Genomic DNA, 27,548 nt, shown 5'->3' on the forward strand with positions numbered 1-27,548 from the left:
TTCAGTGGAAATTTCCATTTAGGAGCATAGGCTGAGCTTTTCAGTACAAATTTGCCTTAAAACAGAATCATTCCCTCCAATGGGACTACACTGGCAAACTAAGAGGAGGTAATGCAGCCTCTTTTTTAAAGGCTACATTTTCAAGGGGGACTGTGGAAAGCAAAGAAAACTCCTCTAGCAGACACCAAGTTTAAAAAGCACGTTCTTGATCAAGCATGGTCAGGCAAATGGAGGTCTCTTGCTCCTCTGCCAAATCCTAAAGCTGTATTTCATTTTCCCTCTTGATTAGGTCATTAGGTACTTCAACATACTTTTCTTTGGTTTGCCAGCTTAAGAATCATGACCATTTGCACTGTTTTCATACCATAATATATGACTTCAGAATTAAGGGTACAGGTTTGTCTAGACTCAACAATAAGATAAAAGTTTTGAGATCACAAAACTAAGGAATATTAAAGCTATTTTCAGTATGAAACAGTGTAAGCTTCTGCCTTGTTTTCCCAGTCATTCCTTGCATATAAATGTAGATTTTGTACAGCAGATTCCAATGACAAATTTCTAAATTCTTTTCAGGGAAATTACTCAAGTGAAGTTTCTTTTGGTCAGAACAAAATATTTAGTCTTTCTGCTGCCTGCTAACCTTAGTAACACACAGGAGGAAAACTCTGTCCAAATTGTACACATTATTTCTGGAAACCTTTACAAGGTATCTTAGAAGATCCAATTTCTATGAGTGTTTTTAAATCGCTAGGTTTTAGATCAGAGGAAATCAACTAAGTTTTAAAGTGCTATGCAAAAAGATTAATTTGTATCTATATACGAAGACGCTACAATACTAAATACTTTCTCTTCATTAATCCAGACAAAATTCCTACATAAGAACAAAGAACTATGACAAAGAATGATTAATCAGTGCTATAAAATTGGATAGTTTTCTGATTCTTTGCATGCTTTAAAAATAAGTAAGAAAAACTTACTAGATCATGTGGATAAAAGCGAACTGAGGTAGAACTCGATACGTGAGAGTCCGTGTCACTATAAGAACAGGGAAAATACTTCAGATTATAAATTACATTTTATTTTAACAGGTCACTCTAATTTCCTAGTGTCCCAAATTTTGATTCCTTGTGAATTTTATCTAAATATCTGGAAGTTTTTCCTTCAGTCACTTATTATAAATGCAAGTAGCCACTTCATCTCACGTACTGTGGTACATTCCATAGCTATAGTAAGCCAAGACATCCTTTAATCTTACCCTTAATAACATTTTCTCAACACCCAGTCCCTAAATTGTCTAAAAAGAACTACAATGATAGTAATTATTCCACTCAAAAAACCAAAAATATTTTATAAGCTGTTAGCTACTGATTTGTAAACACACATCATATCTCTAAAGTGCAGAGGCTGCTAGGTGTCCACACACAGTTTCTCTTAATTCTATACTGTTTTTAATCAAGATCCCAAAACTGCCAAAAATAGTACATACTTAGCGCAAGTGATGCCTTGTAGGACAACCTAAAAACAGAGGCTAGACAAAATTAAGAGAATAAAAAGCAGTTATACTCATTGAAGGGCCTTCAGGTACATTTAGGGTGGACAAAGCCCGCCCCGGGGCTACACCCAGAAATGGACGACAGGTCACGGGTTTTCACACTTTTGTAAGTTTGGTCCATTTGCATATTGGGGGTTAATCCTCCAATTACAGCTTCAGGTAATGAAGTCATTTACTCCAAGTTTGCTCCCCCCCAACTCACTTTTGTTTACTTTTCTCGGGGCCTGAGACAGTAAGGTGTCCGTGATTTTCAGCCCTACAGAGGAACTGTTTTATCTGACCAAAATGGGAGAACAGTAGCTAACAGTCTATGTGGAGTTTAGAGTTATACATTACAGAATTGCAGAATTATAAATATATGAAAAATATAAAAGCTAAAATCCTAAGGCATCACAAGTATACTGAGCTACTTAAACTGCTTTTGAAAAACTTAACTTTAAATGAAGTTAAACCTATGGTAATAAGAGCAAAATTACTTTGCAATTTCCATTCATTAGAGATGAAGAGAAATTCCTCTTACTGTACGAGAGTCCATATCCAACCATTGCTTTTTCCCCCAATTTTGCACAGCTTTTGGGTGTTTGTTTTCTATGTAAATCACATGGTTGTTAAGACTTCTATCAAATTTATGCAACTCTCCTTCAGTTCCTTGCCTTAAGATAAAAACATTCTTTGTTACCAATTTTACTTTACTGAAACTCAAGTATTCTCTACAGCCGAGATCTGATTATCTGAAGTGGCCAGTTTGCTCCTTCCATTAGCACATACAACTTCATAACAGCAGCCAACAGCAAAGCCATTGCATCTGGAACATGCAAGCAGCAGAGGCAGGGATTGGCAGCTTTGTGGAAGGAATACAGAACTTTTTGTCAAAGTTCAATTCTACAAAAGGCACTCGCACAAGAAAGATTTGAAGATGGGAGGTTTTATACTCAATACTCCATAATTCCAAGAGCTATTCCACCTACATGTGGTAGGAATTATAGTATTCAACATGATGCAATAGCTTCAGAGCAATTCTGCATAGTGAAGTGGATTGGGGGCGGGCAGGAAGCCACAGGAGGTTTGGGGTTGTTTTTCTTTCTTCTGCTTCCTATCGCTTCAGAGAAAGAAAGGGCATCTTTCCAACAGCAGATGAACTATCCAGTATGTAGCTGGCTATTTCAACTGCAAGTCAAAATTTAATCTCAGGCATGTTAACACTTTCACATACTGTTTGATGCCATGTACGAACTCGAGAATAAATTTATCAGTTTACAATGGCTTCACAACTGGAAGTTCAATAGCCATTATGGTCAACAGCCACCTACTTTCTCAAAACCTGGGTTAAATTCCTTGAAGACCTTCTATATGCCAATAAAAAATGCATTTGTCAAGTTCTCAGTTTAGAAGTGTATTGCTTAAACTAACAGAAGTCTTTGTTTTCTGAGATAATATTTAACTGTATGCCATCTTCCAGCAAAAATCACTTATGTCACAAAAGTAAATGTATATGGCTAATATATTTTATAGATTTTTTTTTTGGTAGTCCATACTAAGTAACTTTTTAAAATTAAAATCAAGTATTCGGTTGCAGAAAGACAAGAATCATCACTCTTGACTGGCCTTCACACACACCAGATGTTAGACGCTCTTCTTGCAGCTGGCTCAAAGTTCACAAGTGACATGTCGCAGCCCCCTGTCTCGTAGAGCGTAGAACTGAACTTACCTATTAAAGAAAAGGTCAAAAGCAGGTCAAAATTTCCTCATGTTTCATCCCATTGGCAGCAGCTTCTATTCATTAACTTACTACAGAGATCAATTTAGACATCTGAATTCGCATTAGTGTCAAAATATAAAATGTGATTACACATTAATTTGTCACCAGTGCAGACATTAGCTACACAGTTGTCTTTCATACCGTTTTACATAACATATATACCATAACTCCAGTACTGATTTAAAGAGTTTGTATTTACAAGATGCCACCATTAACAGAACAGAGGCACAATGTAAGCTCTTTTCCCCTTAGAGAATAACCACATGAAAAATTTTCAGTGACCAGCTTCTTCAGTTCTTCCCCACCACTAACAGAACCATCAGTAAATCATTCACTATCAGCATTTAAGAACATTTAACTACAACAGAGATAATCCAAGTATCCTGAATAAAATTCTCTTGAAAAGTCCACATCTATTTGAAAAGAAACAAAGACTGAAAGAAGTGACCTGTGATGCTTCATAAGTTAACTTAGGAAACTCAGAAAAGTAAATTGAGGCAGAGATTTATTCTCCAAGCTAGAAACAAATGCTTCAGTGTAAGAACAAAGGACTGCAAACTAACTTCTTAGATAAACCACTTGTACTTCCAAAATACGTAATTTTAACAAGGAGCCAAAGATTGTGACTCAAATGATAAATTACCTTACTCAATATGATGTTTTTACAGTACCCTCCTCCCAGCACTGGCCTGATCAGAGAGATAAGCACTGTAATTTCTTTCCCCTGAAGGCCAGGTTCAATATATTTCAGCTCTGAATGCAGGGAACCTGATTTTGAAACTGATCTTGTATTAAATGATCTGCCAACTTCTCTGTCTCTTCTGTCTTAAAACCCTGCTTAAGCCATGATGCAAAACACACAATATTCCAAGATCAGCTTATATAAACAAAAGGAAAAATCCCACTTTGGAGCATGTGAAGAAAAACTGTATACATCCCTCAGCTGTATGTCTTGCAGCTTTTCCTTCTGCTGATACAAGATAACAAGCAGTCCCCGGAGAAATACCTAACAAGATCAGAGCTTCCAGTCTTTCACATTTCTGTGAGAACACAGCCTCCTTCTAACACAGTGGGTTTTGAATATTTTTTAACACAGTATAATCCTGTTCCAGCTTCTCTTCAGACCCACAGACAATTAAGTTTGATTTGGAAGCATTTGAATCTTAGCAGGTTAAATCCCTCCAACTAGATGCTTAAACGCAGTGCAACGAAAAAAAATACTGGTATATTGAAAGTATCTTCATAAAGCTTTCTACCCTCAGAGGGAGCACTTCAGACAAACCAGGCATATCCCACAGCAATGCTCAGAGCCACCATTCCGACAAGACAGTCCACTACATAGCTCAGGAGGCACAGACAGCGTGCACCAGAGCTCAGTAACACAGCAGCTCCCTCTCAATATTCAATTACATCTGTCATAGGCATAAGCACAAAGCTCACTTGTTAGGGCTTCTTCCTCAATGGCTAAGATTTTAATGAAGTGTTTTAGCTAATTATCTTTTGGTTTTCAATGCAGAGTATAGCAAACAGTTGATAGTGAAGCTTAAAATTTAAACTAGTGGAAGACATGGGGAATCGTCCCACAACTAAAAAAAAAATCCTTGGTTACAAAGGTTTATTTCTTAACTGTATCAATAAAAAAAAATACAACAGCAAACATGGAGACACTGGATAATATGCTTCGGGTTCCTCTCAGGACAAAAATGTTCACAAATTATTAGGGGAAAGTCTCCTGGGCAACCAGCTGTGATAAAAACCAAGGAAGTTTGGGTTAAATTCTTCATGGTTTTGCATTACTGAATAGAGATCCTGGAAATTAAGCTTTTAAGTTTTTAAATTAATGAAATTCTAGTCACAGAAATTAGAATATACTACTTGGACATATAACGTCCCCTTTTCTTGGGCTGAGAGAACTATTTCAGAAGAAGTTTACTGAACTACTACACTCACTCATATCTACAGTTCCCTGTCACCCAACTTATCTCTAAATCTGTTAAAATTCACTGCATTTATATTGCTGCTGTAAGTACTGCATTGCTGCAGTTAGACATAAACCTGGTGAACAGAGAGGTAGCAAACAGAACACTTAATTCCAATTGTTTATACATGAACTAAAAAATGGATTCAGGATATGTCATGCTTGCAATTCACCCACCTATTAATATAGGCTTCCTACTGAAAGCTCCCTGGCAAGCAAAGGACAATTTCTCATTAAAACAAAATCTTTTTCTGCCTCCTTTTTTTGTTTTTCTTTTGCTGTTTTTGATTTGGTTTGGTTTTGCTGTTGTTGTTCTGTTGGGGTTTTTTGTTTGGTTAGTTTAAATAAAAAGATTTTTCAGAAAAGCCTCAACTCATCTCAGTAGAAAACTTGACAGGACTGTTTGTTCACTGCTGTTGGTGACACAAACTCCAAAGGGTGACTGGAGATAATATGTCTGAGCCCCAAAGTCACATAAATAAATACTTCTTAAACTCCGTGAGATAGGAACAGCTTCCTCACAGTACACAAATTCTAACAAAGAATTTCAGTACTCAAGATTCAATACATATGGCTATACCTAGCATTTTTCTTTACTCTAGTGACTCTCTCCCATTCCTGTGTCTCCCACAACATTCTCTGAAATACTTTGAATAGCATCATATTGAATAAGTTTAAGAAAATATTTTCTCTCTAAAGCCTGTAGTTTTATCAAGTTGTGAACAAATGAGAGACTCCAAAGATTATTCTGCAAACCAGGAAATATGATCAATAGCACGTTTGCCCACTCAACATAAGTGTCTATAACTTCTCCACACACAGACCAAAAAAAAAAAAAAAAAAAAAAATAGAAAAGGAGAGCTGTAAGTTCTTAGCAAATTAAGGTCAGCCAAAAAATATTCCATTTGGACCAGGTTACAATAACAAACCAAGACACTGATACTCAAGGGCACAAGTTCAAAATAGATCTTCATTCTGACATGGAGAAGAAAAGACAAAGGTATTTCCTTTGAAGCAAGTTTCCTTGTTCCAAAAGACCAAAATATGTCATCACCACATGCAGAGACAACCATGTAATAGTTCACACTGTATGAACTCATGTTCCCACAGTTAAGGGCATCAACAAAAGCAATAGACAGATGAGCTTACACAGACAAGACCTGGAAGACTTAAGTAGCTCAGGATTTAACTAAAATGGGGCTCTGATGGTTTCCTCAGGTAAGTTATCTTCAGTTTGCTTCCCAGTTTTACATCTAATAAACATTACTTTTACTCAAGCCTCTCAGACTAATTCACATGCAAAGGCTTACTGACATGTTGAAATCTGTATCATTAGATTCACATATATTTGTCTACTGCTTCAGTCAGTATTTTTAAAATCCTAGTCAGCAAAACCAAAGTCATCAGAATTTGACTACTTGGAAGACTGCTAGGAGCTTTACTTCCAAAGGTCAAAATTTTACCATCAGCTATGGTATGAAGACTTACATATTTTCAGTTAGAACACTTCAAAGCAGCTCATTTTTTGTTCCTATATGAAGTTTGTCAAAAGAAGAACTTAACCTATTATACCAAATTCCACACTACAACATGGATATTTTCCATAGGAATAATGGGAAGTGAATATTTATTTTCTACATGTACCTTTGAACATGCTCCCACATCCATCCCAAATAAATTACACCCATTTAATTAAAAAAAGGCACTGAGTAACTGCTTCTAAATTGGTTTTAATCAAGTAAGTAACCAGTGAATACATTTGTCTTTAGAGAAAAGTTTTGATATTCAAAACCATTTAACTGCCTTCATGAATTAAAATACTTAAATCTGAAAGATTATTGCTTGTTATATAAACAGTACAACCAGAAGTCCAACACAGCAGCATAATTGTCTTGTAAAACTCTAGATGAGCAGTTCTCTTTAAGCACAAAAGCAATTTAAAAAAATAATCTAGCCAAGGACAAGAGTCTGTTATTTCACCCCTGATTCAGACACTGGGCATCTGTTCTAATAACTCAGTACTTGGATTCCTAACTACTTCACAAATTCTAATTTGAATTTAATCAGTCTTCACTGCAAGGACTGAAAAATCCCACCTGTTTAGAGAATCATATATTAGTGAGAACAAAAAGCATCACTACTGCCACACTGTGCTCTGAAAACCATCATTCACTTAAGTCATAGCACATGTTTTGTTGCTTTTGTGATTTGTATATCAACCCTGCCTATAATCATGGCATTTGGTTTGCCACCTTTCCTTTCTGTCCTGCATTCCTTCTATGATTTATTTCATATTTTCTGCTCCACATCAAGCTGCTTTTCCATCCCTTCAAGTTCTTCCCCCCTCAGCCCTCCAACAACATAATTGACAAAAATCTTCCTACTTTGAACCTGGAAGACTGAAGATAATGCCTCAAAGCATCTCTTGCCTTACTCCCAGAGCAATGCCCAGTTAAAGACAACTGCATCATCACCAGGCCACGTGTGGGACAGGTATAATACAGTGAGGCTCATCCTAGGTAAAAAAAGCCACCAGAATCAAATTAACAGACAAGAAACTTTAAAGCAAACAAAACCAAAAATTGTGTGTCTTGTTAAGTGCTGCAGCTTGACATCAACACAAGTAGAAAAAATGTAGAAGCAGACACTGCATTGGTAAAGGAAAACATGAGCCCTATATGTGAAGGCTTTTAAAGTAAATTAATACATGCCTTGCTTGCCTTTCCAAGAGGATTTGAATTAAGAAAATAAACTCTTATGCAGTGGACAGAGATATATAACCCCATCTGCTATGTTTGTCATTGATATGTCCAGTTGGTGTAAACCAGATTTTGTTTCCATATATTTCCCCACTATTTTCAGGATTTTTTTTTGCCCTGGGCAGTCACAATGATTTCCACAGTAACACAGAATTGGTCGTATCTCCTTCATTGCTTTAATTTTTATTCTGATGCTGATCAAGGAAAAAAAAAAACAAACTACAACCTTCTCCCAACCCAAACCACAGACAATCTAAAGTAATAGGGTCATCTTTCACAGTAAGATATCTTGGGATAACAGAGCAAAACCAAGAGCCTTAGACTCAATGGAAACAGAAAAATAGTGTTACTTCATCCCTGAGTGTTTAAAAAAAAACCCCAAAACAACAAAAAACCCCCCAAAGAAACTAACCACATTTCCTTTATAAGGAAAGATACTTTCTTGTCAGGCTGGATAAAGGAATCATTCACACGAAAGCTTGCACCATTTTGCCAACTATTTTACTCTTAACAAAAGATAGCACCTGTTACACAAAACCTGCCACACAAACTGGAAAATTTGATTTTGCTAAAATAACACAAGAAGACCCTGCCTATAGCAGCTGCTTTCTCTCAAAGGATTCTAAACAAGACTCTCAGAGTTTCAAAACAGGAAACAAATCCCTATTATACATCAGATTTGTGTCTAGCAGACCCTGGAAGTTTTATGCCTCCCAAAGACAATGTGATGTCCCATATAATTGTAAGCACAATATGGACAAAGTTTCAGAAGAATTGAGTCATACAAATTTTTGAAGACTCCAATACACAATAAATACAATGAATACGCCTTTTTAGAGAGCCTGAATGCCATGCTGAATTTCATATATGTTCTACTTTGATTTCTGCTAGAGCATAGTAATATAAGCTCTTAAATAATGTAGACCTAGGTTGTGTATTAAATGGCAAATTCTACAGAACTCAACTGTCTTATTTTGGGTAAGATGAACCAAATCCTTCAAATAAATAATGGCAGCCTCAAGAATGTATCTCAACATTAACCTTGGACAGATATAACCAGTATAACAATTTCAGAACTATATTTCAAATATATTTTTCTCAAATAAGAAATAAGAGTCCAAATTAAATAAAGAAAATGAGTTTCACGTGACAAGTTTTCATAGTTGAGAGACACATACAAGTACTGAGATTGAAACAATAACACTTCTATCTAGAAAACAGTAAAGCAACAGAATCTACAATGAAAATGATTAGATAACTAGATCATGTGTATCTATTACATCTGTAGTTAAATTCTATAAAATATCTCAGTAGGTCAAGGTGGTTTTCAGTTTTGCTAATATTCAATTTTTCCTTATGTTGCAGCTTGATGATGCAGAAGAACGAAGAACTCAGTCAAACTCACATTTAAATGGTTACCAGAGACTGGCAACTCCTGGAGTCTTCCCCATTAGTGGGGTAACATGACAACTCACTTATCTTTTAGAACTGGGTTACAGAAAGGTCTGAAACAAATGCTTTGTCAGTGTTCTGATCAAACCTGTACTTTTAGGTTACTACAGCTGACAGCTGCTCAAAATTCCATCACTAATAATTGTCAGTGTTCAAAATGCCCATTTCAGTAATTCAAGGAAGAGTTACATATTAATGATGAAGTCATAAGTAATTCACGCCATGTACAGATAGCTGCAAAGACCCCTGCCAGGAATTTTTCCAAACCTGCCCCTGTACTACTATGTGGCAGATCAGTCATTTATTAAGACCATCTTAACTTCTCCCTAGCAATTTTATTAGCTGCGTAGAAGTTAATTAAGATGTTAATAATCAAGAATACTACATAAAATGGACCATGAAGAACTAAGGGGCACTATAAAGCTCCATAAAATAATGACATTTGATATAAGAAAGAGTCCAGATTTACTTCCAATACCAAGCTCCTAAATTAAGGTGTACATTAAAAGCAAAGCATTCATTTACATAAGTATTTCTTTTTTGAACAGCAGCTAAGCAACTCATCTAAAAAAGGTAAGATCAAGAATTCTTAGGAGCCATAAGTTTTTTTTTTTTCAGGAACCAGAAGATCCCCAAAGTCTCCATCTCTGCTCAACTTCCTGCAAGACCACAAGAAAAATTTATTACTTGTGTTACATTGTTCAAATCAAGAAAGCTCTCACACCATCATTGCTTGTATCTATGTCTCCTTCTTTCTCATCATGCATTTGTTACATAAAGTGTCCGGAAAAGGCGATTGACAAAGGCAACAAACTGATGAACAATATGGCCTTCCTAAAACACACCTACATGATTCAGAAACAAAGCTCAGGTTAGCTGATTTTCACTGCATTATTACCAATAAATCTGCCGTATTAAAACTTCCATGTCACCAAGGTTACATAAGGCCTGCATACCAAGTTCATCGTGCAAACTGCTACCGCCTACAGCAGATGCAGTGGCATGTGATGCTTCTAAGTGGACACTCCCATTTCTCACCAGCAAGGAGGCGCTAGCACCGGGCACAGCTGCCTGGGAAGGGGGGCGGGACTGCACTCTGACCTGGGAGGAGCACTGCTGGCCTTGCTGACCATCTTGAAGGCTACGAGAAAACACGCATTGGGGACACATTACCAGAAAGAAGTGAAAAAGAGCCAGAAGTGAAGCAAAACAAGATTTTTCAGTTTAAAGAGGAAAACTTCTTTTTAAAAGAGTATAGTAGCATTAAGCAGCCAATAGGTAGGGTTAAAGTAACCCCTAAGTTCTGTGTAACAGAGTATTTAGGCACTAGTTACATCAAGTAATCTAGAGATACTGTTCCTGTCAACTTCTTAGAAGTAGTAGTGCTTTCTAGTTATCTCCCCAAGTCACCCAACAGGTATACTCTTGCAAGTCTTAATTTCCTAAGGGTGCAAAAGCAAATTACTGGTGGTTAGTTTAACTATAGACTAACCGGAGGTATCACCTATATTTACTACTGACTACTCCAGTCTTCTCACATAAGTTGGGGTCCTTTTTGCTTATTCAGGCATGACTTGATCAGCTGTTTAGCTGGCTGTTTAGGGGGTTTTTTTATTAGTCACAGGACAACACCTTTCTTATTATTAATCCATACTCTAACCAGAAAACATTTTTAAGCTTTTTTAATGGCCATATGATATCACAGACCTTGTCGATAACCAAAGGAATATGTTTGGATTCAGAACTACTTTGAACATATTACGACTCTCTATAGAAAGTTATTAATTGGCAAAAATTTTAAGTTGATTCTGAAGTTATTTTGAAGTAATAGCAAAAGCTTTATTACTCACCAAAACACAGGTTTTAAAAAGTCAACCTGGGCTTCAGAGAAATTCGTACATTTATAGTTATGAGCAGACAATGTTAGAAAATGTTAATTCTCTTCACAGACTTCCATTACAAAACTACTTTATAAAGCTATTTACTAAAGCTAGATTTTTAAATAGCTTTTTTAATATTAAGCTTTTAATATTAGATATGACAAAGTGTCACTATATATCAGACCATCTTTGCAAGAGCAGTGGTTTTATTATCCTTCATTTTGTGGATTTAAAGAATTTATATTATACAGTCATTAGCTGTGGCATTATCTTAGATAAAAGGTTTTGTATTTTAAAGACTGGAAAATAGCTTAAGCACTCTTTTGAAGAACAATATGTACCACCTGTTGCTTTTAACACTTCACTATTTACAGTGTGATGCTACAGTTGGCAAATGAGGCAACTAAAAAAAAATCTTACTAAGTTGAAGGGTTATATCTGATGTACTTGCTTTTAACAGTATTTTCTACATCACCTACTTTTCAGTTCTTTTGTTAGAGCATCACTGGAAAACAAAATATGGATAAGAATAGGTGTTAAGAAAAGCTCATGCAAAATAATGCAGACATGCACACAGCTCAGGAGGATAAGAACTGCAACTCATTTATTGTATTCTAACGTATTTTAATCTGAAATTCAAATTCAGTGTTTTGTCACTGTACACAAGGCTTTCAGTGAGCAATGCAGCAACAAAAGCCCTAGGGAAGTTCACAGATGCGCCAACCTTCACTGTGTTCTTTAAGTGTTATCAGCAACACCAAAACAATGCTAAACAATGCTGCTTTCCCATAAATAGCAGGTACATATCAAGAGGTATATACACAGCTGCCCTTTGAATAGTTATCCAAATCTGTCACAATTAAAAAATCCCACCAAAGTATTGATGTCAACTAATTGCACAGATATGCAAAAAAGGTGCTTATTCTCTGCCTAACTGATAATTGTAAAAATAAAATTCTGCTTCATACAGTCACTTACACACATGCATACACCACTGACTACATGGGATGCCAATGCATACTTATTTTTTAAGTGCCCAAAACACTGCTGACATTTAGACAGGACAAAAGCAGGGGTAGATGGTATTTTATGGGGGATTTGGGGTTTGTTTTGTTTTTAAGGTTACCAGGCAAAATAATCTTGTGACTAATTTAGCATCAAACTATCAGATATTACTAGACCAGGTTTTACTTGTTTACCATTGCCAAACTCACACATATATAATGTCATTGTCTTTTCCTAAAGATTTCACAGAAGAAATGAAAAGTAATTGCAATCATGGATAGGAAATTTAAAAAGAAATCAGGTTTAACGCAACGCGTCCTAGGGACCATTCCCCCAACATCCAATTTTATGACAGAGTTAGAGGATTAGAGACTAAAGTTTTGCTGGCAAGAATAAGAAACACATATCATCAGGGCAACTAAAGATTAGTAAATCTAATACTCTTAGAAGTTAAATATCTGAAGTAATGGATTAGCAATATCAGAAACTAGACTGGGGCAGCTCACCAACAGCATATAGGAGTGATGTCAGTACAATCACAGCAATATTTTGAAAACTTCTTAGTGGTAACCGGCTAAAAATGTCTCTATTTCTTCACATTTGTTCTTTAGGCATAATTTCTTTTCTTTTAAATCTTTCTTAGGGGTCTCCTCCTTCCAGTAACACAGAATTTACACTAAAATTAAGCCACCCATACAGAGGAAAGGTTTTTTTTTAGACTGTTCATCTAGAAATTAGAACACTAATAAATTTTTTTTTTCAGATACATTCAACAGTTGATAGCTCAAATAGAATTTGTGTCAAACAAATATGAAAGCACTTTGGTGTCTGGTTGGGCAATTTAACTCCACTCCAAGGAGCAGTCATTTAGCATCACGAACAGCGCTTTGAGTAAATTAACCTCACTAAGTACTCAATTCTGATTATGTTTATATTATGAAGTATTTTTGGTAATGTATGTCATTATGTTAGTGAAAGTACAGTAAGCAGTTTGGGTTTTTTTAATTTAGAATGGAACAAACTTACATAACAAAGATGCTTAGAGGAAATACAAGGCTAGAATATTTAACCTGCTACTTCACCCTTGAACATCTTGTCTGATTGAAAAGTTACTCCCACTTCACAAAGTGAAATTCATGGTTCACAAAGTTACTTCACAGTCTCTCACTGAAGTCAAGCTAAAGCCATGGGAACCTTAATGACTGCACTAGCATGTGAAATGAGGCAGCTGTCAACCACAGTTTAAAACAGTCCTTTATTTTCCCTACTTTATACCTACAAGAAAGGAAACACTTTTCTAACTAATACACAGTTGAGGAGCTTGCATCAGTCTGCACAGCCTCTTATGCAGCAATACACAAAACTGCACTACCCTCCTTTATAAAAAGAAAAAGGAAAACAACAAAAAAATCAGAGGCAAGTGAAAGCAACCAGTTAAAGCAAAAGCGATCTGAAAGAATACAAAGTTCTATCATCCTCCACTATGAAGTAAATCACTAGCTTGAAGTTGAACACCCTACATTCAGCAAGACCAAAAGCTTAACAAAAAAATTCTGAAATTACATGATTAGTGCTTCATACTGCACTAGTCACTAAAAACACACCTAACTAGTTTCAGTTCTTGGTATGACAGAAGTCAATCCTTCACTTGTTAGATTTCTAGGTACCATTCTTGCAATCCCCCTGTGCCTGAGGAAAATTTGCAAATGTAGTCCCTCAAGTATTTCAGTGATATGACAAAGATAGCACAATTCTTCTGCCATCCTCTATTGTAAGTATCTTCTTTTTACTTGTTCAGTTTCTACAGCTTTCGCTAGTTCAAAAAAATTACATAAATATTCCCAAAGCACAAAAACAGTTTAGCATACAAAGGAAGAATATATAACATATTCAATTACTCCTACATATTTATCACATAACTGAAGGAAGCATTACTTTGATACTTATAGGGGATGTTCTTACAGGTCATGTTCTCCTCACCAGATTCTCCAATATCATAAGCAACCAAAAAATTGAAAGACTTAAAACACAAGTTTAAAAACTTACTGTGGCTGCTGTTTCTACTGTTCAGGCTGATAGATCAAACAGAGCCACTGTATGTAACAAATCACTAGGCTGAGCATTGTAAACAAAGGGGCAGTAAAGGCTGGGGGACTCCTGAGATACATGTACACAGTACATTTCAAACATTGCTGAGGCATGCAAAGTGCCACACAATTAGATTTAATACTAAGCAATACTGGGCATTCTATTCACTTCATTATTTCTCTTCTGCTGTAAAAAGCTGCAGATCTTCATAAAGGTTTACCTGTATTTCAGATTTGGAGCCTCCATATGTACTTAGCTCTTTATAACATTCTGTCACTTTGCTTATCTCTCACAATCTACAGATGTGAAGCGTGATCACAGAACTAGTCCCTAATGCTTACTTTCTTCAAGAAAACCAAAATGGGGAGTGCTGATACTGTTATCTTGGGTTTTTCTCGTTGATTGAAAGTAAAAGTTTCTAAAATTTTTGATAAAAACCACTGAGGCTAAGTTTGTTAACATTAGTTAATTTTTATATCAATCTGAAAACAGCTGTAACATGTTAGAGACTGACTATCCTGATCATTTTTAAAATAGTGCCACAGATACATGCACAATTCAACAAGCCCACAGTGACATGCAGTGACAGCTCAAGGTTATGGTGGGGAAGGAAGTAAAAAGTGCTTTTCTGGCAACACTGGTGGGTGTGGGGAAGTGGTCTGCTGCATGCATGCTAAATATGGTGGAACATTTAGATACCCTACCTGAGGGGTGATCCGATGAGCAATGTAGGAGGGGTAGGGTTACTCCCTGCATTGTGCCGGCGTCGTACTGCCTGACGCCTAAATGTGCTGCGTTCACGGCGAAATGTCACTGTCTCCTCGCTGGCTTGTGCTGCTGCATCAAGACAGACTTTAGGTCAAATAAGAACCCATCCTAGTTACGTACACAGTAACTTAAGACTCCTCTCTTCCCTCTGACCCTCCCCAAGTTAACAACTTGACTTGCAACAACAAAAGTAGCTTATGCCCTAACTGTTCAAATAAGCTGCCTCAAGACAGGATCACAACACACAGTTATTAGCAAACATCTCAGGGGTTGGGGGAGTGTTCTTGAATATACAGCTTACTTTTTTTTTTACCCCCAGATCCAAACAGCCAGGTTGCAAAAGATAGCCCAAATCTTTTCTGTTTACACATGGCAGGAAGAGACAACTGACCTCACCCTTTATCTCACTGAACAGATAATTAAGAAGAAGCCTAAAGGACAACCGAAGTTGTCTACCACTTCTCACCATTATCTTCTCAATTTTATAACTTCTAACAAATAGGTAGGGTTGAGGTTAACCTCATCACAACTCTTTCAGGAGACAAAACAAGAGGGGCTTCTTTTTTTTTGTCTCATAAGCATCAAGGGATACATGTTGCTCCTTCTAGACTAGTTACAATATAATTTACAGAGGCAGGAGGTTGAGAGTAAGTGAGAGAGTACTTTTTTTGTAAGGACTGATGGTTTTGTTATTTCAACTCCCCAAACAAAAGGTTTGGTTATAAAGCAACATCATAAAAAACAGTTTGTATGTACTCAAGGGATTAAAATATTTATCTACATATTATCCCCCAAAATCCAGCTGTGTTCCTTAAGCTCTACAGTCTGAACAGCTTCAGATTTGGACTGCTTCATGGTGTGTCTACAATCTGAGAATTCTTCCTCCTAAGCCAAGGAAACTCCTAGCCATTTTGAATGCAGAGCACTAAAGAGCTCAAAAACGAATGGGCCACAGAGCAAATAGGGTTTGGCAGGCAAGTGAAGGAAAAGAAAAAAAAATTGACATGAAGTCAGTGCAAGAGGAGAATCACTACCTTGACAGGGAAGTCACAACCTGGTAGCCAAGAAGGCTGTACTAGAGTGAGAAAACCAAGAATTCTGTCAAACAAAAAAAACAAACACCCCCTCTCCCCCACCCCAAAAAAACCCCCAAAACACAGAGAGCAATGGCAGAAATTCTACAGGCAGAGTAACCCATACGCACCTCAGCACATTTCAAGTTACAACACTGCTGTCATTAAGCTTTCAACACTTACCAGCAAAGATTCTAATGCTGGTCTACAGGAAACAACAACCTATAACAACCTACTACTGTTGTGTAGTATTGCCATAGCTCAAGCAATAAAGACTGAAGCAAGAGTTTAATTCCCATGAACCACAGGTTACCAAATGAATTCTCTGAGGCTATAATCTATAGTTTGCTTTAAAACAAAAGAAGCTACATGAAGAGATACACTTCAACACCAACATTCAAGTTACAAGCATTTCATTACCAAAACTAGAGAAGTTAAGGGCATCCTTAATTCAGTCCTTTCCTGTACTTCCAGGAAAATGAGGGATTGCTCATTCTCTCCTCATTCCTCTCCACAAGTGTTTTCACAATTCTAATCATGAATAGATTATACTACCTTTTCAGGGTATTTCAGCAAGAATTCAATAGATTTCTCCTGTGGTTTAATATACAGTTTTATTTTAATACACTGCCTAATTTCTTAAAGCATTTCTTCGTAGCTCTCATACTTGAAGTACAAAGCAAGTGAGCCACACTAAACAAGACAGACTGAATCCTGACACGAGGTCAAAACTGCCCATTAATTTTGGGTGACAATTTGTAAAGCTCATTTTTTCTAGGATACACATCAGCATATAAAAATTCTTATTTACAACACAGCTACCACTGAGTTCAGATGTAAAAGCAATTCTGATAATCAGACCATAGTTAAGCAACATGAAATAAAGAACAGTGACTAGTCATAACTGCAGTGTAAGTATCTGAATTACCATTAAAACATGGTAAACATCAGCATTGCATCTTAATTACCATTTGCAACTACTTAGCAAAAGCAGTGTTCAAGTGCAATTCTTTAAGGTAGCATACTTAACACTGACATCTGTTTTTCTTTAATAAACATCATCTTCTGCAATAACTGAAGCAGAGACTACGGAAACACGATAGGTCCTTCCTATATAGCTCCAATTTATCACTAAAGCAAGTCTATCTCAGAACTAACAGAGGCAATGTCCTGCGAGGAAACTAGAGATACAAATGTGCTTGAAGATAAAATAAAATGAAAAAAACTCCTATGTACTTGGGGATTAAATTCAAAGCTGTACAGGCAAACAGCTTTGGGATTTTCTAACCTTTTATTATCTCATTTTAACTTTTAAAATCAAAGTAGATTTTGGTGTAGCTTTCTACCTGTTTTACCATGGGATTTTTGATTTATCATCTTCAAACTTTTGTTCAATGCACATCTTTTATACACACTCTTCCTGAATGTAGGTGGTGACATCCAGGGTCACTACACGACTCAACAAGTTTTTGAAAAGACTGCACGGCTTTTCAGACCAACAAGCTTCAAGTCTGCTAACATTATCCAACATTGCAAGAAACTGCATGTTGAAAACATGACTAAGGAAGTTAAAAAAAAAAAAAAGCTAGCTGAGCAAAGAGGATTAGCACGAAGTGTGGAAAGCCAAACTGAGCAAAGTTTGCTTTTGGTTGTACAGGAAAACCAAAGGGGTTGTGGTTTTGTTTTCTTTGTTGTATTGGTCTTTTTCATTTGCTCAGTTTTGGGGAGGCTTTTTGGTGGGTTTTTTTTTAATATTTCATAAAAGACACACAATTTAAAATACATTTATACCAGTATGGAGAGCTATTTATGTTAATTCGTAGTATTTGTGTTTCTACTTGCCCTTAATGAGGAGGAGCAGTGCAACTGCTTGTGAGTTCACCAGCAGGAAGTTAAGACAAAGTTCCTAACTTACCCTCTACGATGATCTGAGAGCAGTTTTTTCATCTTTTAATATAAATAAGCTTTCTTTAATATTTATGATGTGTCACACACACTTCTCCAATACTGCTACTTAAAATAACTTATCCTAGTCTCCAGAAATGTAAGATCCAACATCTACAATCATGTACAAAATCTAGATGTAACAGGAAGAGGTAACACAGGTAATGCTCTTAAAGTTCCTGCTTACTTTAGTTAAATCAGTAGAGGAAGACAAGCTTTTTAGCTTACAGAATGTTTGTTAAAAGACGCTCTACGGGGTTTTTTTATTCTACACTTGTGTTGAATCACTACACTTAATGTCAAGAAATTTAAGCACTTCCTCTGCATGTTGTCATATGAATATGAGTCCCCAACATTATCTATTCTGAAGAACTGAAAAGTCATGTTTGAAGTTCAAGGTGCACAAATCACAAATACAAACCTACACCCCAGAGATCAATAATGTAAGAGGTGGAAACCTAGTGACAACCTTGTGGCAAACTTAACCCCTCACACACCTATTCCCAAATATAATACATTTAATTTCAAAGAAGAAATAATGACACTTGTATCTGTTAATGAATATGTTTGCACGGATGGTTGCATTAAAATTAATCTTTTTAACACTTCTGATTGGAAAAGAGCCAATTAGCAGTTACACACTTAAAAAGTCACATGGATATCATTTTGTCATCAGACACTTGAACTGATACCCTACATGAAACCTTTTTACATTCACCTGTGTAGCTTCTCTAGGTTTTAAACAGAACTGAAGACACTCAGTTTTACACTACAACTACACAACTGTTGCGTAAGACACCTAGCTTTAAGAAACAAAGTACAAATATTTTCTTTTGAACAGGAACATTTATACAAAATCAAACCAAAACCTTTGCAACATCTCCCTGCAGCTAGTTACCACTGCTTTTAACCAAAACTTAGAACACAGAAGCTTAAGAAGCACAACATGCAAAAGCAGAACTGCCAAAATTTTATTGCATTGACAAGACCATTTCATTTTGCTACCAAAAAATGCTAAACCCAGTGCCTTACACAATTTCTGAAATACAGACAAATTCTCCATAAGAAGATTCCTGGAAAGATATGGTATGAAAGTAATACAAAGGTGAAGTATCCATGTGGAAAACCATAAAGTTCTTAGGATAAAAATTGCAAACATCAGTTTAACTAGAAAGCAAGAAAAAACCTACCACAGCAGAAAGTCTCCTACTCTTCTCAGGAAAGAAGGAAAAAAAAAAAGAAACAACCAACCAAAAAACACTACACCCCTCTCCCCATCACTTAAAGCCTAGATGGTTTTGAACATTAGTCAGGTTAAGCATGGTTAAAGGTGCACACACAACCTGAGTGATGCTTGGACATGCCATTTCTCAGCCTACCAAATGGGAAATTGTGACCTAACTATTTTCAGTCGCTAATTACTAAGCCTACAAATTCTCAGCAAGAGCTGGAATGAATAGTTTTTAGCTCATGCACTCACATAAGCAATGAAATCTGTCTTCTAACACAGAACATACTTTGCCAAACCAAACAGCTGAAATATTGTTCTTCTGTATTGAGCATCTGTATCTCATTTGTGTTCAAAACCTGAGAGAAGTACTTCACATGCACTTACGGACTAGCACTATCATTCTCCTCACTGTTGAGGCATTTATAGTTTATTTTCACATGCCCTGACACTGTATTAAAAACCATACTTGAAAGATACCCAAGCAGAAAAAAGCAGTCTGTTCAGTCCATATCTTCAGTATGCAGCTGTTTATCACCATGTTATTACACACCTTAATAAAACCTACAGTTGCAGTGATTACTTATACTTCTCTGATAAAAAAAAAAAATCAAAATATTGGCTCAGAGTATTATAACTTACTGTGGATATTTAATGAAAAATATAACTAATGACTACTTCTGAAGAACAGAGATGTGGACAGCAAAGGAAAAACAATGAAGAACAGATCTCCAAGTTACAAACTTTTGCTAGAAAATAGTGCAGAAGAAAACAACACACAATTTAGGAAAGAAAGTAAAGCCCAAGACTTCAGTGTTGTGGTTGCATTTATTAAAAAAAAAAGTCTGAAACTAGCCTGGAGAAATATTTACAATTATGACAAAACAGTCACTACAACAATCTGAAAAGCAAAACACCATCAAGGAGGGAACAAGCAGGACAATAAAACCATCTGGTTTGAATTCTGAACCAAGTATTTTTACAGACCAGCTTGACAGTAAAATTTTTATACTAAGGCCAAAGATAAAACTAGGAGTCTTAGTTATTCTACTTCATTGTACTTTCCACTTGAATTATTCCACTTTTAAAAACATTAGGCTACTCACATAGACCTCTTGAATATAATGCTGATGGACTTCAGGTCAGAAGAACTAAAGTTAAACCTCATCTGATCCCCTGCCCAATACAGACCCTATACCCTGGGATTTGGGTATCGATACCTAGTATTATGTTCATGTAGTAGACAGACGTTTGTAATTGACATTAATCTTTATTAAAGTTAGTTCTGACTTTGTATTTAGGTTTATTCACCTTAAGGAAAAGTTGCTGTAAATCTTCAGAACACAGCATTTCCAGCATATGTGGCATACTATGTTAGTGTAGCATACACACAACATCATGACTGCATTACATGGCCTTAACTAAAAAACCAAATGTTAATTAGTGGCCAACTTCAATACATTCCCAAGTTTCATCTCACAGCTACATTTTGCAGCAATGTGAGCAATTCCATCACAGCTCAGAGCTTTCAGAACTTTCTTGCTTATATGCATACCAATAAACCCAGGTACATCTACAAAGTAGCATGAAGATGCAGCTTCATTTTTATCTAGTATCAAAAATTCCTATTCAACTCCTGTTTGAGATGAATACTTAGCAAATACATGAGCAACACATGTCAACAAAATGGAACCACTATTCCCAAATCAAGCAAAAGTCATCTAATGAAAGCCTCTGTATTACCCATAAATACCAAAAAAGGGACAGAACAGGATCAAGTCCCCACAAAATTAACTAAAATTTTGCTTTACTAGAAGTGGTTAACAATTAATAGATGCATGACTCATTCCAAGTGTTATTTCATTGGTAAGTTCCAAAACTGCAGAAATTCCACAGTAGCCTCATATCATTCCCAACACTGTCTACATCTTTAAGTGTCTAAAGGTAGCTATCCGACCTCTACTGAGATGACGAGATATCCATCCAACATCAGAAGGAACTCTGCAAAACTCAACCTTCACACAAAAAAGCTGTGGCAGTACAGTATAATGCTTTCCAAGTCAGATATTGGAAAGGGCTAATAATAAAAATTCTGTCATGCTTGAACCAAATGTCATGTGTATTACAACTCTGCTAGTTAATATCTAAAAAATTCAAGTAATGGAATACAATCTTTTGCTTCCAATAAAGAATCTCATCCAGAAGAGAGCCCTTTCTACAGCTGATCTGCTTACCTGGGTCCAGTTACTGCTGGATACATTAATAGAGATAGCCAACACACATGCAACCTGATCACACGAACTTTACACATTTTTCAGTTTCTACCATTTCTAAACTCCAATTTCTCATGCAAAACTGTTTGGTTTAGTCATTTGAGCATGAACTGGTAGATGCACAGAAAACAAGATCAGAAGCCCCATCTTCTGTAATTATATTAATTCTATCTGCAGGAAAACATAGCAAAAACTAAAGCCATCAGAAGCGTGGAACAGCTCTACAACACAGGCAATTGAGTCATGACATAGACCATATGCAGCATCAGCATAGTAGGAAAAAGTAATATATTGCTAGCAGCTGACATGACCATTGGCTGAATAACAGAGAACTGAATTTTAGTAATTGCAGGCAGACATGCTAAGCCTGTATGTACAAATACACACAGACTGAAGAGATGAACAGGTTTCCATGTGTCACATGAAACACAAGACTAATCCAAACTCACAAAGCCCTATTTTGCCTGCCTGTAGAGATGTACTGCAAACCTCAAAACACAGAAAACAGTATCAGCTGTTACTTCAATATTGCTATGCAATGTACAGAAGGAAAAATGCATCACACTACATGCAGTTTTATTTGTATCTCAAGAACTCAAAGTAAATAAACCTTAAATTACAGCAAGCTGTAAAACAGAGTAGCAACTTAAAGGGCACATCTTTTACAGTTAATATAGAACTGGAGAGAAGATTTGACTTTTCAGGCCAGCTCAAGTTGCACAAAACATCACTGTCTTATATACAGCATTATGGCGACTCTTTAAACAGTTACAAACAGCAATCCAGAAACAGCACACATCTGACACAAATGAGGCACAGGACAGTGCAAAGGGGGTATTTCCAAAATATCACTAGACATCTGAACAACTTCAACTAACCCATGACTCATCAATTCACTAGCTACTTTTGGAGTCTGAATAGTTAAACAAGGATAACTACTGTAAGACATCTTCCATTTTTTGTTACACATCCACCACATACACTTAACTTCAGAATGTTCAGATGCTGTTTCTCTGTATTTCGATGAATTGCAAATCCTATTCGAATGCACATACTATCTTACAGCAAGTGAGTCATTCACCACTTCCTGGCATAATAATGAAGAAATGAAACTACTAAGTTGTATCTGCAGAAGTGAAATATGTACAAGTTTGTATAGCATCCTGCTTAGTGGAAGATTAGTAAAGGCCATATCCATTACAAAACACATTTTAGCAGTTACACAAACAAGAATGTACTTCTTAGTTTAGTCCCCAAAGACTGAAGGATAAAATGAAGTTATAATTACTGATTTAAGTCATATTTGAAAAACAGGAACTGAAAGTTGCTGACTAGAAAAGAGGAGGTGGTATTAATATCAGTCTTTTAGTTATCCAGTGTGCACCTGTTAATTATTTGTTTCAGAAAGTTATCATAACCAATCACAGACATTTAAAAATATTTATATAAAATTATAAAACAATCCTTTCAGCAGGAGGTTGGACCAGACTACTTCTAAAAATCACATCCAACCAATATCCCTTGATCTTAGGAAAATCCAAACTGTTTATTCTGTAATTCACCTGCAACAATAATTTCTTAATTCTCTCCAAAAAATTCTATACCTACATACATATAACATGTATTTATATTACACATGTATGTCTTTAAAAAAACCTCCCAAAAGGTGAAGAAAAGTAGTAAGAAATATTGGCTATAAAGCAATTAGATGCTAAAGAGTTAAAACATTTTCTCCCATTACTATTAGTCATGGGTAAGTCTAAAGAAGAAAGCCACCACTAAAGATACACGTTACAAAACTTGTAATATAAGCTATAAATTTAGGGGGAAAAAACCCAACAAAACACACACAAGAAAAACCAGTAAAGAAGGACAGTATGAAGGAATTTGATTGATCATGAACAGATAAATGCAAAGAAATCACTGCCTTGGTGCTAGACAAGACTACATAAATTTAAGTAGTGCTAAAGAAAAGTAAGTCATAGTTTTGTTCTGCTTTCAAAACATTCATTTCTTACAGTCATAAAGGAAATACTTCCTTTTCTCTTGGTAGGAATAAACAATATACAGCAAGTGTTATTAACTATATCATGTCATCAGATCTGGAGAACTTGATTCCACATTGTTTCTTAGAGACATTCTACAACCCATAGAGAAGTACTACTTGGGTACTTGCCACTTATTAAAAATACTAACAACTTCAAAGTGACCATGTAAAATTTTAAACTGAAAATTGATGAGGCCAGCAAAAATGACAGCAAGCCTTTCCTGCTTAAGCTGCTATAGATTTGCATCTTTAAGATTGCTTTGAAATGTGTTAAGGTTCGTCTGCCTCACTATGTCACTCTTCAAAAGTGCAATCAAAATATTTCACAATATACAGCATCTGTCTTACATTAATTCTTCCAGATTACCGACAAGTAGTAAGTACATATACAGTCTGACATGTTCTGAAAGGTAAGGTATGTTAATCCTCCTTTGCACATAAAGAGAGAATCTTAACAGCTTTAAGCAGTAATAACACAAAACAAGAAGAAATCAAATTTTGCGCTAAGGAAAGCATAGAGTCAAAATGGCAAATACATAAAGGAGACCTTTCATTAGTCAAATTACTCTCAGTAGACATGAACAGCTGTCACTTTAACAAGGCCTTAGGAAGAATGTGCATTAAGTATTTAGCTTGTAGAGTTAGTACTAGAAGAGCAATCTTGACTCTTATTAGAGCTACTGCAGAATCTGTTACTAGGAATAATCGAGAAAGCAAAAAAAAATCTGCATACATTGGTACAGTGAAGGCATAAAAATAGGTCTGAACTAAATTGTAAACCAGTCAAATTTGATCAATAATCAATACACAGCTGAACTTCAGTGTGGCACACTTTTTTCCCTCCCCAGAAATTAACTGTACTGATTTTTATAGTGCTTATGTTAATACTGGGGGACACACCACAAAAAAACCTCCATAAAAAATGCCCAAAAAAAACCAAAAGAAAACCCCACTATTGGTCGTACATCTTACCTCACTGTGGGCTGGAAGCCTTTCTTTTTAAAACAAATCATTATTTTGTTTAGGCAGTCTATATAATAGGAACAGTCAAATTCGCTATAGCTTGTCAAAAATACCTGTCTTGATCTAAAGTACAATTTTACGAAGAGTTTGTCCACCTAGATGTAAAGATCCAGATTATCTGGCAGGTACTGGCCTCTGAAAAGTCCAGAAGTCAGACTGAGGTAATTAACAACCTCATACTGTTCTGAAAATGTATTTTAAGGACATTTATCTACCTTGACACAAAAAGTCTTCCAATTAAGGCAGTCAATATAACCAAGAAAAGAAACAAACATTGTAACAAGCAATAAACAAAAAAACTATTAAGAGCTCCAAACTTTGTTTTAAATGCCACTACTAATCTATTAGTAACAGCTACTACAGGTAAACTCATTATTCACATTACACCAAGCAAAACAATAGTTAAGGAAAGTAAGAGGAAACTACATTCCTCTCCAGCACTGTAAGGTTATTGTGTTCACATAATGAAGACAAAAAAACCTGAAGTAAACAACACTGTCTAGCCAGCAATGGCAAGGCTAAGCAAAAATAAAATCCCTAGGAGAATTCAGCTTAGTAACCAGACCATTGTAAGAATTCACAATTAAAGGCAACATGGTAAGGGTTTGGGATTGGCTTTATTTCTTGATAGCACCTCAAGCCATGCCAGAGAGGCTGCAATAGTTTCTAATACCCAATACAATGGAACAGGTTTGATTTGACCACAAATAACAGTTTTAAGATACAGCTCTAATTAACGAAGACTGCTGGTAACAAACCCCTAATACCTCTACTTAGAGATTTTGAAAAAGCTGTTTGAATTCAACATCCATTTCTGTAGATCTTCCAAGAGATTATGAAGGAAATGCTTTTTCAATTTTACTGGGAAAGAGTGAAGAAACAGGAGGATGCTTAAAGTATAGTTTTAACTTAAGTCATAGATACCAGACTCATTAACAAAATATGACAAGGTTCTTCTGGTAGGTCATTTACTTACCTCCACTTGCTGACTCTTGCTCTTCCCCTTCAGGAAATGTAGCCTGGCTTGGTAAGCTATTCCTAGAACGAGTGACTGACTCTAAGTGTGAAGCCCTTCCCAACAGAGATAGCTCATCTAGCACCTCTCCTTCTTTGGCTTCCAAATCAGATTTTGAAGTGGTTAACTGTTTTATGTTACCTGGTGCCATTAAACTATTTGGGTCATTTAAACAAGCTACAGTACCACTGTCCAGGCTTAACACTCTGGCACGATTCTTGGCACTGTTTGTGCTAGAAGTCCGTCGTGTAGATCTTTTTTTGCTAATTCCTTCAGAGCTTACGTGGGTTTTGTGAGCATTTTCAGAGTCTGTGCCCCCACGTTCTTTAGAAACGTATTTGGTCTTTAAAGCACTGTATTTTCCCTCAGGAGACTGGCATGAATGGGAGGTGGTGCTGGAAGAGCTATCACTGCTGAACTGGTGAGCTGACTGCATGCTTGATGTCCTGCTCAAGTCACTTTGATCACTGGAGTCCTCATCATGACAAAACACAGCACTGTGAGGTTTAGTACCAGATACACCTCGGAAGGAAACATATTCCCTGTGCCGACTTGAATCAAAACTACTAGCCCGCTTTTTTCCTGTCCTTCTCCGGCTGGACTTGTGGGTAGAGGCTGTTCGATGTATTAAACTAGAAGATTTTGGTCGAACATCTCCTTCTTTTTGTTTTCCACTAGTTTCTTTAGAAGCTCTTGAATCTACTAACACAGCTAGTTTCTCACTCTGCTCCTCTCTCTGTTCAGCAGCCTTCCCAAGCGGCCTGTCAGCTTGTGTAGTTAATTCATTGGCATGTGGGTTCTTATTGGCCTCTTCTGAAGCAGAGGCACCAAGACCTTTCTGGCTGAGCATCTCATCAGATGCATCAGAACCCTTTACCTCTTGAACACCACCCAGAGGGCTCACTTCCACAGCAGTCCTTTCGCTACTAGTCCTTTTGTCAGTAGTAGAACTACTGTCATCCTCTGAGTCGACACCACAGTCTTTTTTCTTACCATCCTTTTTCTCTTCTCTAGGAGACTCCTCCTCGTGCTCTGATAATATACTCTCTATATGCGTTGAGCTAGTATGTTCACTTTTATAGCTACTGATGGTACTGTTGGTGTCACGATCAGTCCCACTGCAGTAGCTTTCTGTTGAACCACTGCTTCTAGTACTCAGGCTTCTCAGACTGTCCATACTTTTGTCGGCTTTCAAGGATTTGCTCTTCCCACTCTTAGTCAATGGTTGAGGGCTGCTACTTTTCAGAATGTCATCTAATTGAAAAACTCCTGAAATGCAAGAGTTCTCACCCAAAGACTCTCGGGATCCAGAAGGGGGCTTGGAAGCTTCTAACTCACTGACAGGATCTAGTCCTCGTTTTTGCTGATAGAGGGGGAAGTCATTTAGTGAAGCATCTGGAAAAGCAACAGCAGAGCTAGAAGTCCTTGGTACACCTCGTGGTCTATGATCCTTCCTATAGGAGTGAGAATGCAGAGTTACAAGCGAAGCTACTTCTGTGTCACATGCACTGTTTTTAGACTGGTCCACAAGCTGGTTGTTCGAGAGGCACACTTTGTCACTGTTGTCCCTTGGCAAATCCTGTCCAGAGGACAATGAAGGTTGGATGGAGACAAACGAGTCGTTCGACACCAGACGAAAAAGCTTCCGATCAGTCGCCAAATCTGTTGAAGTACATATTTAAAAATATTAATGAAAAACACTCA

The 27,548-nt window shown here is 36.6% G+C and overlaps 1 protein-coding gene across 9 annotated transcripts in view; it reads right to left on the reverse strand.

Annotated features, from left to right (window-relative positions):
* The window catches only part of PCNX1 (pecanex 1), an 82,619-nt gene that overhangs the window by 43,525 nt on the left and 11,546 nt on the right, over positions 1-27,548 (reverse strand). For 5 of the 9 annotated variants that reach the window (XM_042048128.1, XM_042048123.1, XM_042048122.1 and 2 more), the window contains 5 exons: positions 25,806-27,506; positions 15,178-15,310; positions 10,457-10,641; positions 3,170-3,260; positions 978-1,035 (listed from right to left, as the gene is read on the reverse strand). In XM_042048128.1, coding sequence (XP_041904062.1) covers positions 978-1,035; positions 3,170-3,260; positions 10,457-10,641; positions 15,178-15,310; positions 25,806-27,506 — 2,168 coding nt within the window. The remainder of the gene's footprint in view (positions 1-977; positions 1,036-3,169; positions 3,261-10,456; positions 10,642-15,177; positions 15,311-25,805; positions 27,507-27,548) is intronic. The other 4 variants (XM_042048126.1, XM_042048125.1, XM_042048121.1 and 1 more) reach the window with 3 other exon arrangements.

The sequence above is a fragment of the Corvus kubaryi genome, unplaced genomic scaffold, assembly GCF_017639235.1.
Source record: "Corvus kubaryi isolate FWS band 111438036 unplaced genomic scaffold, C.kubaryi_AGA036_p1.0 66, whole genome shotgun sequence".
In the NCBI taxonomy this organism is placed as follows: Eukaryota; Metazoa; Chordata; class Aves; order Passeriformes; family Corvidae; genus Corvus; species Corvus kubaryi.